At 35.3% G+C, this 13,622-nt stretch overlaps 1 protein-coding gene across 1 annotated transcript in view; it reads left to right on the forward strand.

Annotated features, from left to right (window-relative positions):
• Positions 1-13,622, forward strand: part of ZNF236 (zinc finger protein 236) — a gene marked incomplete at its 5' end in the record, with an annotated part of 75,001 nt that overhangs the window by 36,373 nt on the left and 25,006 nt on the right. The window contains 10 exons of the mRNA XM_080338786.1: positions 2,513-2,657; positions 3,460-3,720; positions 3,948-4,198; positions 4,899-5,006; positions 10,131-10,282; positions 11,439-11,545; positions 11,640-11,791; positions 11,909-12,121; positions 12,606-12,885; positions 13,340-13,443. Coding sequence (XP_080194912.1) covers positions 2,513-2,657; positions 3,460-3,720; positions 3,948-4,198; positions 4,899-5,006; positions 10,131-10,282; positions 11,439-11,545; positions 11,640-11,791; positions 11,909-12,121; positions 12,606-12,885; positions 13,340-13,443 — 1,773 coding nt within the window. The remainder of the gene's footprint in view (positions 1-2,512; positions 2,658-3,459; positions 3,721-3,947; positions 4,199-4,898; positions 5,007-10,130; positions 10,283-11,438; positions 11,546-11,639; positions 11,792-11,908; positions 12,122-12,605; positions 12,886-13,339; positions 13,444-13,622) is intronic.

Genomic DNA, 13,622 nt, shown 5'->3' on the forward strand with positions numbered 1-13,622 from the left:
GTTGTTGTCCAGTAGAGATCAACATAGTGAGCAAGGCATTTACATTTCATTGTTGTTTGGCTCGACAGTCTGCCAACCCCTGCCTTGTCTGTTGTGTAGTCATCCTTATATAGTAGAGTATGATATTGGTAATAACTTTAGCCTAAAATCACTCTTGAAAAAAGCTTTTATGTTCACTACTTTCAAGAGTTACTGTATGCAGTGGTTATTTTGATATCACCTATAACAGCAGTGCAACTACTTCTACATTTATATAGTTCTAAAAGTATACTTGGCCCTGGGAAGGCAACCGCGAGGCTGATGTGGCCCCTGGTGAAAACGAGTTTGACAACCCTAACCTATAAGAAACTTAAGTTTTCAGAGTAGCAACAAAATCAGCTGACAACTTCAGATATTCAAAGCATGCAACATTTCTTTTTTGAGTGAACACTGGAAACGAGTGCAGTCCTATTTCTTTATTTTAAAGAAAAAAACACTTTTAAAGAAAAAATGCAATTAAGATCTGTGCAGTGAAATTCTGGGTTTTGGGGGAGAAAAAAAAAAGTAGTATTAGCAAAAAAGAAATACTCTAAAAGCTATTTCCTATACGTACTGGTAACATCTGAACTCTGCTGATATCGGGGTGTTTGATGTGAAAATAAGAAGTTCCACTATTTGTCTAGAAGGTTGTTGAGGGTTTAGATTGCAGGGTGACAATAAAACCCTGGCAGATGTATCGTTAACCTCCTCTCCCCCCAACTTCCCCCTTTTGCCCCTCCCTCTCCCCCTTTCCCACTAAGGACAGATGATCGGGAGGGAAAGAAGGACAGAGAGAAGAGAGTTGGAAAAATTAAAAATGTTTTACTAATGCTACTAATAAGAATAGAGAAAATAATACAAAATATACAAAACCAATCTTGAAAGTCTCAACAACTGCAGAGCCAGCACCCGAAGTCCTGGATTGGACTGTGCAGCCAACCAGAGCTGGATTCAGTCTGTCACTAGGCCCCAGTTCGCAGGGACAACTAGCAGGGTCCTCTCCTAACGTCGGCCATAAGCAGAAGGGACAAAGAAGGGCAAAGAGGGACAAGATCCTCATGATCTCCCACTTTTATATGAAGTATTCAAGTGAATGGAATGTTATACACAGTTGGTCAGTTTCTTGGTCACCTGTTTTCTCACTGCCCCTCTCACGAGATGTCCATCCATGCTTATCAATAACTTTGCATTTCATTGCTATGTTTACCAAAACATGTATCTGGTTCTCCAGGAAAATGCAGCTAATATGAAGGCTGTAGCTGACAGGCAAATTCACTAAAAGAGAAACTTGTTTTTAACAAAACCAGGACATTGGTGTTGTGCTTTTTCAATCCACTGATAATATTTATATATATCTTATTTCTTTTAGAGGTGTCAAGAAACTGGTATTGTTGCTCTGTACTAGTATTATTCTTTGGTTGGCACCTTTGATGGAAAAAAGATGTTGATACTTATTCTGCATTTTTTAAAAAGCCTACATTATTATTTTCAATTACATTTGGAAGTCAGCAGAAACCCTTTGGGCTTTCCTTTCTGAATATGAAGCAGTCTACAGAAAGAAAAGATGATATAAAAGGCTGTGGTGGTGAATATTCAGGACCATAAAGGGATCTTTTGCATGTTTGTTAAAACTTTGCATCACTCCCTCAGCCGTGTGTATTCGTATTGTGATGAGTACTTCTGCGTTCATAGATGTGTGAATGATGATGAGTAGTTTCTTTACTTGAAAAATCTGCCACTGTTCCAATTCTGTCACAGTGTTTGAGATGATGCCTTTCTGTTGGCTGCTTCTGAGACAAAACTCTTGCATTAGCAGTTGGTCATTTAATAGCAGAAAATTTTAACTGATTTTCCAAAACTACACTTGACTGACTTCAGGGAACACTGTATAAAGAGCATTTGTTTAAATAAGTTGAGTCTTTATTATTTCTTTTCCTCCAATAAATTTTTGGAGGTACTCAGAACATTAGCAAGACTGAATGATTTGCCAAAGTACAGGAGATACAAATACAACAATTTTTAATGGACTTTTTTTATCCTCTAAAGGCAGGTATATATCATGGTGTTCTGTACTTTTCACAAAATGCCTATTAAATATTTGTCAATTATAATGTGTGTTTGGGGCACATTGATTAAATGTCATTTAGTTAAGGTGGAGGTTGGAATAGCAAAGTATCATTTGTTGAGTAGTGAATTCATAACTGTCAGCTTTTTTTAAAAGTTAGTGCTTACTTTGGACATGTGTGGCTTAATGTTGTGAGATGGACCTGTGGATGAAGAACTATCACTAAAATAGATGGCATCTGCAATGTAATAGATGCATGCATAATTTTAAATAAGTGCTGAAAACATACTCATTTTCTTTCTGAACTCTAATGCTAAAGTTTTAGTCTCATTTGGTTTGTTTGTTTGTTTTTTAAAATAGTATCTCCTCAGCTTACTGCCACTTTGCAATAACCTTACAAATTGATTTTTCCTTTTTGTTTGTGTGCAGGTCTTATCCAGCCAATCCCAAGGAATAGCCAGTTCTTCCAAAATTATTTTAACAACAATTTTGTGAATGATGCAGACAGACCATACAAATGTTTTTATTGCCATCGGGCTTATAAAAAATCTTGTCATCTTAAACAACACATCAGGTAAAATAAATACAAAGAAGAAAGGAAATGTATGTAATAAGAAATTTATGGAAAAGCATGAATTTTATATAATGTTCACTGAAAAGACTTCTTTTTTTACAGTGTCTAAGTAGTCAACCAGTGATAGTTGAGTTTTCTGGTAAAGTTGGAGGAGACTTTGAAGTAACTCATACCTATATGCAGTCCTAGCAGTACAAGTGGTTGTGTTTAGTGTACAGTTTAGCTTATTAGCACTTTTCTTTCCTGAACAATGTGAAGAAAATAGCAAGTGTTGGATGTGAATTCTTGTCATAATCTTGTAACTCCAGATCATCTACGTTGTATGTAACTCGTGTTTTTTGAGAAGGAAATTCGCTTTTTGTTCTGTATGCTGTTTTCTGTGTGCTAAACCTAAAAGAATTTTGGCTTATGTTGTAATCAAGTAAATGTTCTTGCTTGAAGAACTTGTTCTTACTTTTGTGGATGTTACTTCAGATGACTCGAGGAAAATACATGTAAATGATACTACACTAGTCTGAAGAACTAGTATACTAATCTGACGTGGAAAAACTCAACCCGCATGTTTTAATCGAGACTAAGTATGATCAAGAGAGGAGATCAGACTATAGAACACAATTAAAACTGTCAGACAGTGTTGCTTCTAGCCCTGCCAGTGATGAGATGCAGGTTGTTTATAATTTATTGAAGCTTTAATTTCTGGATTTTCTTAACTGAGGCCTCTTCCATCCATACAGCAGTTGCCTTTGGTTTATTTTGCTAATTTTAAAATGCAGTTTTTTGACTTCTGCTCTCTTTTAAAAAGGTCACATACTGGTGAAAAGCCATTTAAGTGCTCTCAGTGTGGAAGAGGTTTTGTGTCAGCTGGAGTTCTGAAGGCACATATTAGAACACACACTGGATTGAAAGCTTTTAAGTGTCTTATATGCAACGGGGCCTTCACTACTGGTGGTAGCCTCAGGCGACATATGGGGATCCACAATGACCTTCGGCCATATATGTGTCCGTATTGTCAAAAAACTTTCAAAACATCACTAAACTGTAAAAAACACATGAAGACTCATAGGTATGTTTAAAATTTTTATATGAATCCTTCAATGTATTTTACTAGCATTTCCTTAAAAATACTTGATGCTAATAAGTGAATAAGGATGTTTATTTATGGTTAACAAATACTTAGGTAGCTCTGAAGTTATCGTAAATTATGATATATAATAAAAATTTATTCACATAAGTAGTTAGGATGACTGTCTAACTGAAGCCATAAAAAGACCTTCTTACCTTTCTTTGCAGATATGAACTTGCACAGCAACTTCAGCAGCATCAGCAGTCTACTACAATAGATGATTCTACAGTAGATCAGCAGAGCATTCATGTTTCTACACAGATGCAAGTGGAGATTGAAAGTGATGAGCTACAGCAGCCAGAAGCTGTTGCAACAGATCAACAGGCTATTTTAGAGTTAGACCAGCAGCCAGTAGTAGGCACGGAAGAAACAGCACTAGAACAACAATTGGCTGATCAGCCTTTAGAGCAAGATGAGGGTGAGTATTTGAAATATAAGGTTTATGAGGTAAGTTTGCAAGTTCTCAGATAACTTTTTCTTCACAAGTTTCAATGATTTGGATTTTGAGACAATGCAAGTAAATGACTAGAAAAACACATGAAGTAAAAGCTAAGTACTTAAAGTATGTTGTATAATTTCTTCCATTCGTGTTTAGGTTTACTGTTAAAAATATAAAAAGATTAAGGTTTGTACCATGTAGTTGCACCAAATAAAACTACTAAACAAATATAAAGCAAAATAATACCATGTGCACAAAACTTTACCATGTCACCTCTGTTTTTAATAAAAAGCACTACTATATAGCGTACTTAGGAAATAATGCCTGCGTTTTGAGGTCGGAGAATACAAAATATTTCATGTGACTCATTCTGTTAATAATAGTGGAACAAAGTGTTTTCACTTTGTTTATTTGCTCTTTTTCATGGTGTAATGGCTTAACAAGTGCTACAGAGCAATATAAATAAAGCCTACAACAAGGAATTTTTAAAATAACTAATCAGCTAATATTTTTTATTTATTTTTAATGCAGTAAAAATCCATTTTCAGGTTTTTGGGAAAAACTGAAATATCTGGTTAATTACTACTTTTTTTTTTTCTTGTTGTTTCTTCCTTTTGGTTTGTTTTGGTTTTGGTTTTGGTTTTTTATTTTGTTTTTCCCTCTTCTTCACCTTTCCCAGTTTCAGATAGATTTGTGACATCCCAGCATGCTCTACAGGAAAACATCACTCAGTTTGAACAACAAGCTATAACACAGCAGCCATTTGATCAACAGGGCTTATCACAAGGTTAGTAATAAGTAAAGGTTTTAAAAGTGATTTTTATGAATCTGTCTTTAAAGTATAGTTATCATAAAGCATTTAAAAAATGGGCATCCACAGTCAAAGTAACTGCAATGCAGAAAACTTGAAAAAACTATGAAACTACTATTTTGAAACTATACTTCGTAGAATATTTTGAATACTTAAATAGCTGGTGTTTAGTCATTACAGTGTGGGGTTTATGGAGTCATAGAATGTCCTGAGTTGGAAGGGACCCACAAGCATCATGGAGTCCAACTCCTGTCCCTGCATGTAACAACCCCACAGTTCACACCATGTGTCTGAGGGCCTTGTCCAGTCTCTTCTTGAACACTGTCAGGCTTGGGGCCGTGACACCTCCCTGAGGAGCCTGTTCCAGTGCTCCACCACCCTCTGAGTGAAGAATCTTTTCCTCATGTCCAACCTAAACCTCCCCTGGCACATCTTCCCGACATTCCCTCAAGTTCTGTCACTGGTCATCAGAGAGAAGAATCAAGCATTTAATATTCTCCTTGATTGTGTTTGACATTGCTGTGACAGTAGGCTGTTCACACAACTCTCCCACTAAAGATAAGTGTTCATAACTTGAGAGGATCAGAAACATGATCAAAGATTTGACTGAGTAGCTGTGGGGATTCATTGTGGAAAAAGACAGTGCAAAATATATTCATGTAAAAATCATACTTTCACCTAACCACAGCAGTTTCCTCTTATTTTATAAAGCTACATAAGTAACAAATTAAGAGACACTAAACATTTGAAAACTTTTTTTAAATTATTTTACCTACAAAATACTTAGAAATATGTGTAAGGCTTATGTAGCCTATAGAGAATGAAGAAATGACTGTATTCCTTTGATTTTCACTGCTGGATTTCTGGAGTTGGTGCTTGATATTCAGCTATTAGCGTTGTTTTATTTTGGTTTTGGTGGGAGGCAGGGAAGTGGGGTATGTTTTCATTTGTTTTGGTTGGGAAAGCATACCTCACTGGCTGACCAGCTGATCTCTTCCTCCATGTTTCTGACTCCAGCAAATAACTTCGTATTTACATAACTGGTAACCAGTAATTGCTATTCCATCTGATTAAACTTCTCTGTTCTTAATTTCATTTCCCATTTAATTGTGTAGCACATTTTGTTAAAACATTATTGTACGAAGTTGCATGACACTGTGAAGAAATAGTATATTTTGTTGCGAATTTTAATTCTCTAGGTTGTGCTGCTTTGTATGTAACTGAGAACAAATATTAAAGCCTCTGCCTTTATTAACCAAGACTGAACCAGGTCCTATTAAAACCCTATGGATAATTTTTCATTAGTTACCTTTTACAGTTTTAAAAATGAATGAAAAAAGACTACAGAAAAAAGCATGTTACTCTCAAGATTGGTGGTGTTTTTTATTTGGATTTTTACAGCTCCTTTGAATTTGAAAATCCAATATGTAAACCTTGTTTTGTTTTCTTACTTAGACTTCAGTTTCTATGTATGTGTATCATCTCCATTAAATAAATATTGAACACTGAGTGATTTCTTGAGGAGGGAGGAGACTCTTCTAGATGTCACAAAACAATTCTTTCATCATCAGAAATCTAGGCTGATCATCGATACATTATAAAATTGGTACAGAGATTCAGAACATTTGTGGTGTGGGGGTTTTTTTAAGTCTCATTTGTATAAGATGTCTCCTATTCTACTTGGAATCTCATCCACAGATTCCCTACTCTTTGAAGTTTCCTTGAAGATCCTGGAGCCCTTCAAAATTTTTGAATTTCAGGTAGGTAAGCATTTGCGCGGATGCATGCGTTAAATTGGTCGACCCTCTCCCTATGTCTGCATCTGTGCTTCATGCTCCTAATTTCTTTTTCCTGTCAGCTAGGCAGAACATTGAGGCTTAAAACACTGTCATTTTTATCCTTGATATTTATAGGCTATATTCTTGTTAAAATATTTTGGGTCAGTGTTTATTAATTAAACAACGTAGGAGTTTTTAAAAAAATCTTCAGTAGGTTGTGGGGTTTTTTCCTTTTTCATTTTTTTAAGAAGAAAGAAAAAATCTTTGCATTCCAGACAGATGAGGCTGATCTCTAGGTCTGCAAAGACCTGTCAGAACTTTTATTCTTTCAGGTTTGTAATACTTTTACAGAATTTCTAATTTGTTCAGATAGATCTTCTTCTTGATATGTTCAGACTTGTAAAGAAGCACAGATCTTAGGAGGCTCCTGCTGTATCATAATTTAATATTCATTTGGGCTAGATTTGAAGACTGAGAAAAAGGACTTCTTTGCAGTTTATATACTCAGACATCTTCAGTTGAAGACTTCTTAGTGAGATCAGAACAACCAAACGGACCTTTTATCAGAAAACGTCTTTGGGTTTTTGAATATCATCTGTCACCAAATGTGCTTTAATATAGATTATGTCACCTTTTCTTCCTTTAAAGTCTCCCTGGTTGAATGTTAATAATTCAGTTAGTAGTGATACGAGAGTGATCTTGAAAACCTACAAGGCCAAATACTGTTATTTGGTAACCCATATGACCCCTTGCCACCAGACTGCTGTTTTGCTTTCCTAAGAAGCTGACCTGTCATCTCGGGACTTAAAACTCTGACTCTTTCAGTAACTATTCACATGTTGATTCCAGTCAATAACTGGTTTCAAAAGCTGTCTAGGAAGCAAACCTGCAGAACATTTAATTGCCAGTCACTGAGATGCACACATGCACGTAGATATGTTCATAATGTTAGAATTCAAATGATCCATCAGTAAACACATCGAGTTTTGTCTAAAGTAAAATACTGTATCTGCTATGAACTATCTTACTGTTGTTTTCTGATTCTCAGATGCAAGACATATCTTTCCACTAGTAAAATTATTTCCAGAGTATTCTGTTCTGTCAGTGTGTTTTGTTACTGTAGAAGAGAATAGATTGGGTGATGTGTTAAAGCCAAGAAGAACAAGCTATGCAAACTTGTACTGAAATAACAAAAAATCCAGTTCCAAGTTTAGAGGACTTTGTAGTAAGAGATTCCCCTTATTGTACAGAGCTTAAAATGCTCACTGTTCTTTGCAGATCGAGCAGAAGCTTCTGGGAAACAATATATATTGATGAAAACAAGACCTGAAGGTTCTGAAATTAATTTTTGTCTATTTCCCAGACTGAATGTCTGGGGTTCATTTATTTGTTTGTTTATTTTAAATGCTGCTCTGTAGGAATAGAGTGGTGGCAACAAATGCCTTTAGCATGCTCAAAACTGTCAGATCTTCTTAAAATTTTGAGTGGAAAATGACCCTCATACTAGGTGTTACAGACAATGGGGGTGCATCATGCATATTCTTGTTACAACGTTGGTTTGTATTTATTCCAGAACTACTTTTAGAAGTAGTGTTTCTTCAGTTTCTCCCAAAATACCTCTAAATTCAGAGCTTTTCTTCCTGAGCTTTTTTTTTTTTGTGACCCTGGGAGTTTTTTCAGGATGTCAATAATTTCTTTCTCTAAAACAGTGTTAAATGAAACAGGGCATGTGTAGTAACTTCTTTTTTCCTTCTTAGCTAGTAAAAATTACTTAGTGGTTAAGTGTTTTTTAGCTAACTCTTTCTTTGTACATTTAATAGTTATGTCTTTTTTTAGGTAGGGCATGGAAGTGGCATAACTTTTGTTTCAGTTGAGGCTTGGTTTTTTGTGTTCTGATCAAGAGTAGCAGGAATATAACTTTTCTATAAAGGTGCTTTTAAAATATATTTGAAAATAAAAACTACCAGTGCTCTTATCACCAAAAAGTTTTGCATCGCTGTTCTTCAGGCTAATTTTTTTAAGAGTAATTGAGGTGCAAGGTTCAGCTTGTTGGATCTTTTTTTTTCATATAAACTTGGTAGTTTTAGGAGAGAAAATAATATGCAAGTTGCAGCATTAGGTTTGGTGATAAATTACAACCTGACTAATAATGCCTTTAAGATTTGTTTACATTTTTTAGTTTTCATTCTGTGGTGTAAACAATAACATACAAGTAGGTATTTTTCCTATATTGATAACAGTATTCTGCTGTTAAAAGGGTATTTTGGGAGAATTTCTGCTTGAACTTACACATCCCAGTTTTTGATAATTCAAAACATTCTTTAAGCATTGCTTTTTGGCCTTGGATGCTGTGATCATCTGATGTGGGTTTGTTTCTACCCTGTTTTCGTAATCTTCACCCTTTTTGGCCCCTAAAGGCAAACTGCACAGAAATTGCTGTAAAATTGCTGCCCTTACCTTAATTACTTACTGAATACCTGTGGTTTCATTTTTTCCACTGTATTGATTTCTTTTTTTTATAATAGAAGTATTAAGGCTTAGGGAGATTGATAAAAGGGCATCTCTAATAGCATTAAAGAACTCAGCAATCTGAGCTATACTTCCCTGGCTCTGAATAATTTATACTATAATTTCATTCATTTGTTTAGAAAATGAAGTGATTAAGATCTGATCTTTCAGAAGAACAAAACCGAATAAAAATTTCAGGTCTTTACACTGGAAATGTGAATAAAAATATGTTTATTTTTTACTTTGCAGTTTGCCTTTAAGAGGCTCTACTTTACTGTTATCTAAAGAGTGGGAATATGTGGAGGAGATCCAAAGTAGGAGAAAAGGGGGTTACTTTATCAGAAACTGGAGTTCTCCTATTGGGTCATCTCCTCCACTCACCCGCCATCCTCCCCACTGAGCTTTGCATCCTTGTGATCGGCTTCCAGTGTAGTTAAGGGAGCGTGGTACCAACGTGGATAAAGGGAGATGGGTCAACCTGTTTGACACATGCATGCTTACATACAAGAAATTCAAAATTTCAATGGCTCTAAGGTAATTGTGGCACCCCGAAGAAACTTCAAACAGTGTTTTTCTGTGGAGGAGATTTTCCAATAGAATTCCAGCTAATGGTAAGTAACCCTATTATGCATATTATGTAGATGCCAGAAACATTTGTGTATTTTGGCACTCAAGAGTGAAGAGTATAAAATAAGTATTACTGTATGGTAATACTACTTAATCTTGTTTGAAGGTAGTCCTCAAAAAAGTGTGGTGTTATTCAAAGTCCAATTCAGTGTATTTTCCAGGTTTGTGACTGTTCAATTTCTGGCAGGTTTTACAGTGAATGACACCTACAATCAACAGACTCAATTTCCAGCTGTACAGCAGCTGCAGGATTCAAGCACACTTGAATCTCAGGCTCTTTCAACGAGTTACCATCCACCAGCCCTTCTTCAGGTTCCAAATACAGATACTATTAACGTAGTAAGTACTACTAGAAGGCAAAATTCATTGTTCTGTGTTCAGTGATGAGATTTTTTTCAACAATTTCATTGGCGATTAGGTAAACTGAGAAGTCAGAAAAGTTTCATGATTTATTTTCTAGACTGCTTATGTTTAACAGCTGGAAAGTAAAAGGCTGGGGGGAGGATAAGTGGCCCAGCTATATGTTTCTGAAAAAAAGAGTTGTACATTTTGATGATCTAGGTTTAAAAAAATGATATAATGCTATGAAGTTGGACTGTAAGTCTGAAACTAAGGACCTAATGTTAGAAAATAATTTTACATTATTGCACTATATTCTGTCCTAATTCTGTAATGTCTATAGATACAGATATGATCAAGCAATAAAAATAACATAACAAATGTGTAGTGATCATTCATGGAGCCTGCAGATTGCAGTGTATGTTGTTCTTCCATGGTTCTCATCTGGTCAAACTTGTAAAAACCTCAATTGCTAAAAATACAGTTTAGATATAGTATTTTATGGTGGTAGAATTACCTAGAGTGAAGACCATCTGTAGTAATGTGTTTGCCATGATGACCTGCATGAATTATTGTCCCTTCATGCTTATTTGCAAAGGGCAAATGCCCATCAGAGAACTGAGGTGAGTTTTAAGATCTGAAAGTGTTTGAATAATTTCAGTGTACAGGCTTTGGAGTTTTCTTCTCCTCAAATCCTACAACATACTGTTATTCTCAAGGTTTATTCTGTGGTGGTTTTTGCTTAGAGGAAAAACCTGTTCATAAAGTAGTGAGGTCTGTCAGCGCCACTGTGTGTTTTGCTACTTGGTGTGGGGCTTATACTGTTTTAAATGACTGCTTTAGTGTTAAATTTAACCCCTTAAACACCAGAAAAATCTACGAGACTCGAGACAAGTTTTTGTGTAGATTCACAGGGAGGTGTAAGTGCAGCATGATGTCTGTTTATTCCAATTCAGTAAGTGCACATTTTGCTGCTTTCCTTCTCACTATGAAAGAGTGAGGTATCATATTCCACTCTTAATTTCTTGTCAAAAATTTAAGCAAGCATAAATTCAATCACTTGTACACTTGTAAATTCTGTATTTTTTCTTGCCTGTTTCTGTGACTTCATTTCAGTATTGTGTTATTGAAATTTACTTGAGGCTTTGATTTCTAGACTACTCGCTTGATACAAGATCAGTCATCACAAGAAGAACTTGAATTGCATACCCAACGGCCTCATTTTCTTGAGGATAATGAAGATCAAAGCAGGCGTTCATATAGGTTTGTTTTGCTTTTAGGTTCTGTCACAAAATCTCCTGAATCTTTTATGGCAAATAATTATATGCAACTAATGAAAACAATTTTCTTCTAATAGATGTGAATATTGCAACAAGGGTTTTAAGAAATCCAGCCATTTGAAGCAACACGTACGATCACATACTGGTGAGAAACCTTATAAATGCCAACTCTGTGGCCGTGGCTTTGTTTCCTCAGGAGTTCTTAAGTCACATGAGAAAACTCATACAGGTAACAGTGTACACCAGCTCTATGTTAGCTTAACTCACGTTTGGGTTTTGTGGATGTCCTGTATAAGTAAATTTAAACAAATGGTGTGCTACTTTTATTTGTTTCTGTTACTTTAAGGAGTTAAAGCATTCAGCTGTAGCATTTGCAATACCTCCTTCACAACTAATGGCAGCCTTACCAGGCACATGGCAACTCACATGAGCATGAAGCCTTACAAGTGCCCATTCTGTGATGAAAGCTTTCGAACAACTGTTCACTGCAAAAAACATATGAAAAAACATCAGGCAGTCTCCTCAGCTGTAGCAGCAGCTACAGAAACAGAAGGGGGAGGTAAATTATTTCATTTTTACTCTTGCAGTCCTTACTATGTAACAAGTACAGATGTTTCAGTTGATTACATGAATACTGTGACAGTCATGTTGTAAATTAGCCTTCCAGCATGGATAATGTCTAATGGCCAGAGCCACTGAAATTGCTCTGTTATCTAAATTGTTTAAAGAAATCAGTTTTCTGGGAGTCTGTCCAGTGTATTCAAGGTTTTATATGTTACATAGTTATTTCAGTGTGTCACTGAAGCAGAACGGTTTTTGTCCTAAGTGGCTTATACCTGTATTTAATTATTGCAAAAAATAAGAATTATAAATGCAGCTTTGTTTAAAAGAAGTACAGACATGAGTAGTTAGACCTCTGAAAGAGGTGTAAGTCCAAGCATGTAGTGTAGTGATCATGTGTTTAATAACAAACCCTTCTATTTTGGTAATTTCAGCTGCCAGATTAAACCAGACAGACGTGTATTTTTTTTTTTTTTTAATAGTTGCATGTGTTGAAGATGATGATGAAAACTCTGAAAGAACTTCCAGAAAATCTCGTCCTGGTGTCATAACCTTTACAGAAGAAGAAACAGCAGAATTGGCAAAGATCAGACCTCGAGAAAGTGCCACTGTCTCAGAAAAAGTTCTTGTCCAGTCTGCTGCAGAGAAAGACAGAATTAGTGAGATCAAAGATAAACAAGCAGAACTGGAAGCAGAGCCCAAATATGCCAACTGTTGTAGTTATTGCCCCAAAAGCTTTAAAAAACCCAGTGATTTAGTCAGGTAAGGAGCAGAAAAGTTTTGCATATTTTCAGTTCTCTGAGTTGTTCACCAGAAACTTACCAGTTACAGTTTCATATAACTTTTTAATGCCTAAGCTAAAGTTTGACTCATATTTACATACACTTTTCTTTTTCAGAAGATTTTAAAAATATGTGTCAAAATGTTATATATTCTGAATATGACTCAACTGGCCTGTTCATATTTCTTTACCTGCAGTATTAAAAATATTGTTAAGTTTTAGAATAAATTATTTTCTTATTATAAGACTTGCATATAAAAATAGATAAATATCAGTTTGAAAAAAGGCAAATGCTTAAACAATTTTTACTGTTTCTGCTTAATGTAATGTTAATATAAATATTCAATTCTAAAAATAGTTAGATACAAAATAAACGTTCCTACAATCTGATATGAAAATAGAAAATCACATATATGTGTATTCTGGAACTATTAGGCATGTTCGTATCCATACTGGAGAGAAGCCGTATAAGTGTGATGAATGTGGAAAGAGTTTCACTGTGAAATCCACTCTGGATTGTCATGTTAAAACGCACACAGGTCAGTAAGATTTTGTTTAGAAACTGGTTACTTCATTGACAAGCTGTTCTAACTGAAGATTTTGCAAGGAATGGTATGTTACACTATGATCTGGGAAATGACACTGAATGGCAGTGTTAGGTAAAATTTGGTACTTAGAGCATCATCAAATTAATCATATTATGATATTTTGAATAAAC

This window comes from Nesoenas mayeri (genome assembly GCF_963082525.1).
Source record: "Nesoenas mayeri genome assembly, chromosome: 2".
Lineage (NCBI taxonomy): Eukaryota > Metazoa > Chordata > Aves > Columbiformes > Columbidae > Nesoenas > Nesoenas mayeri.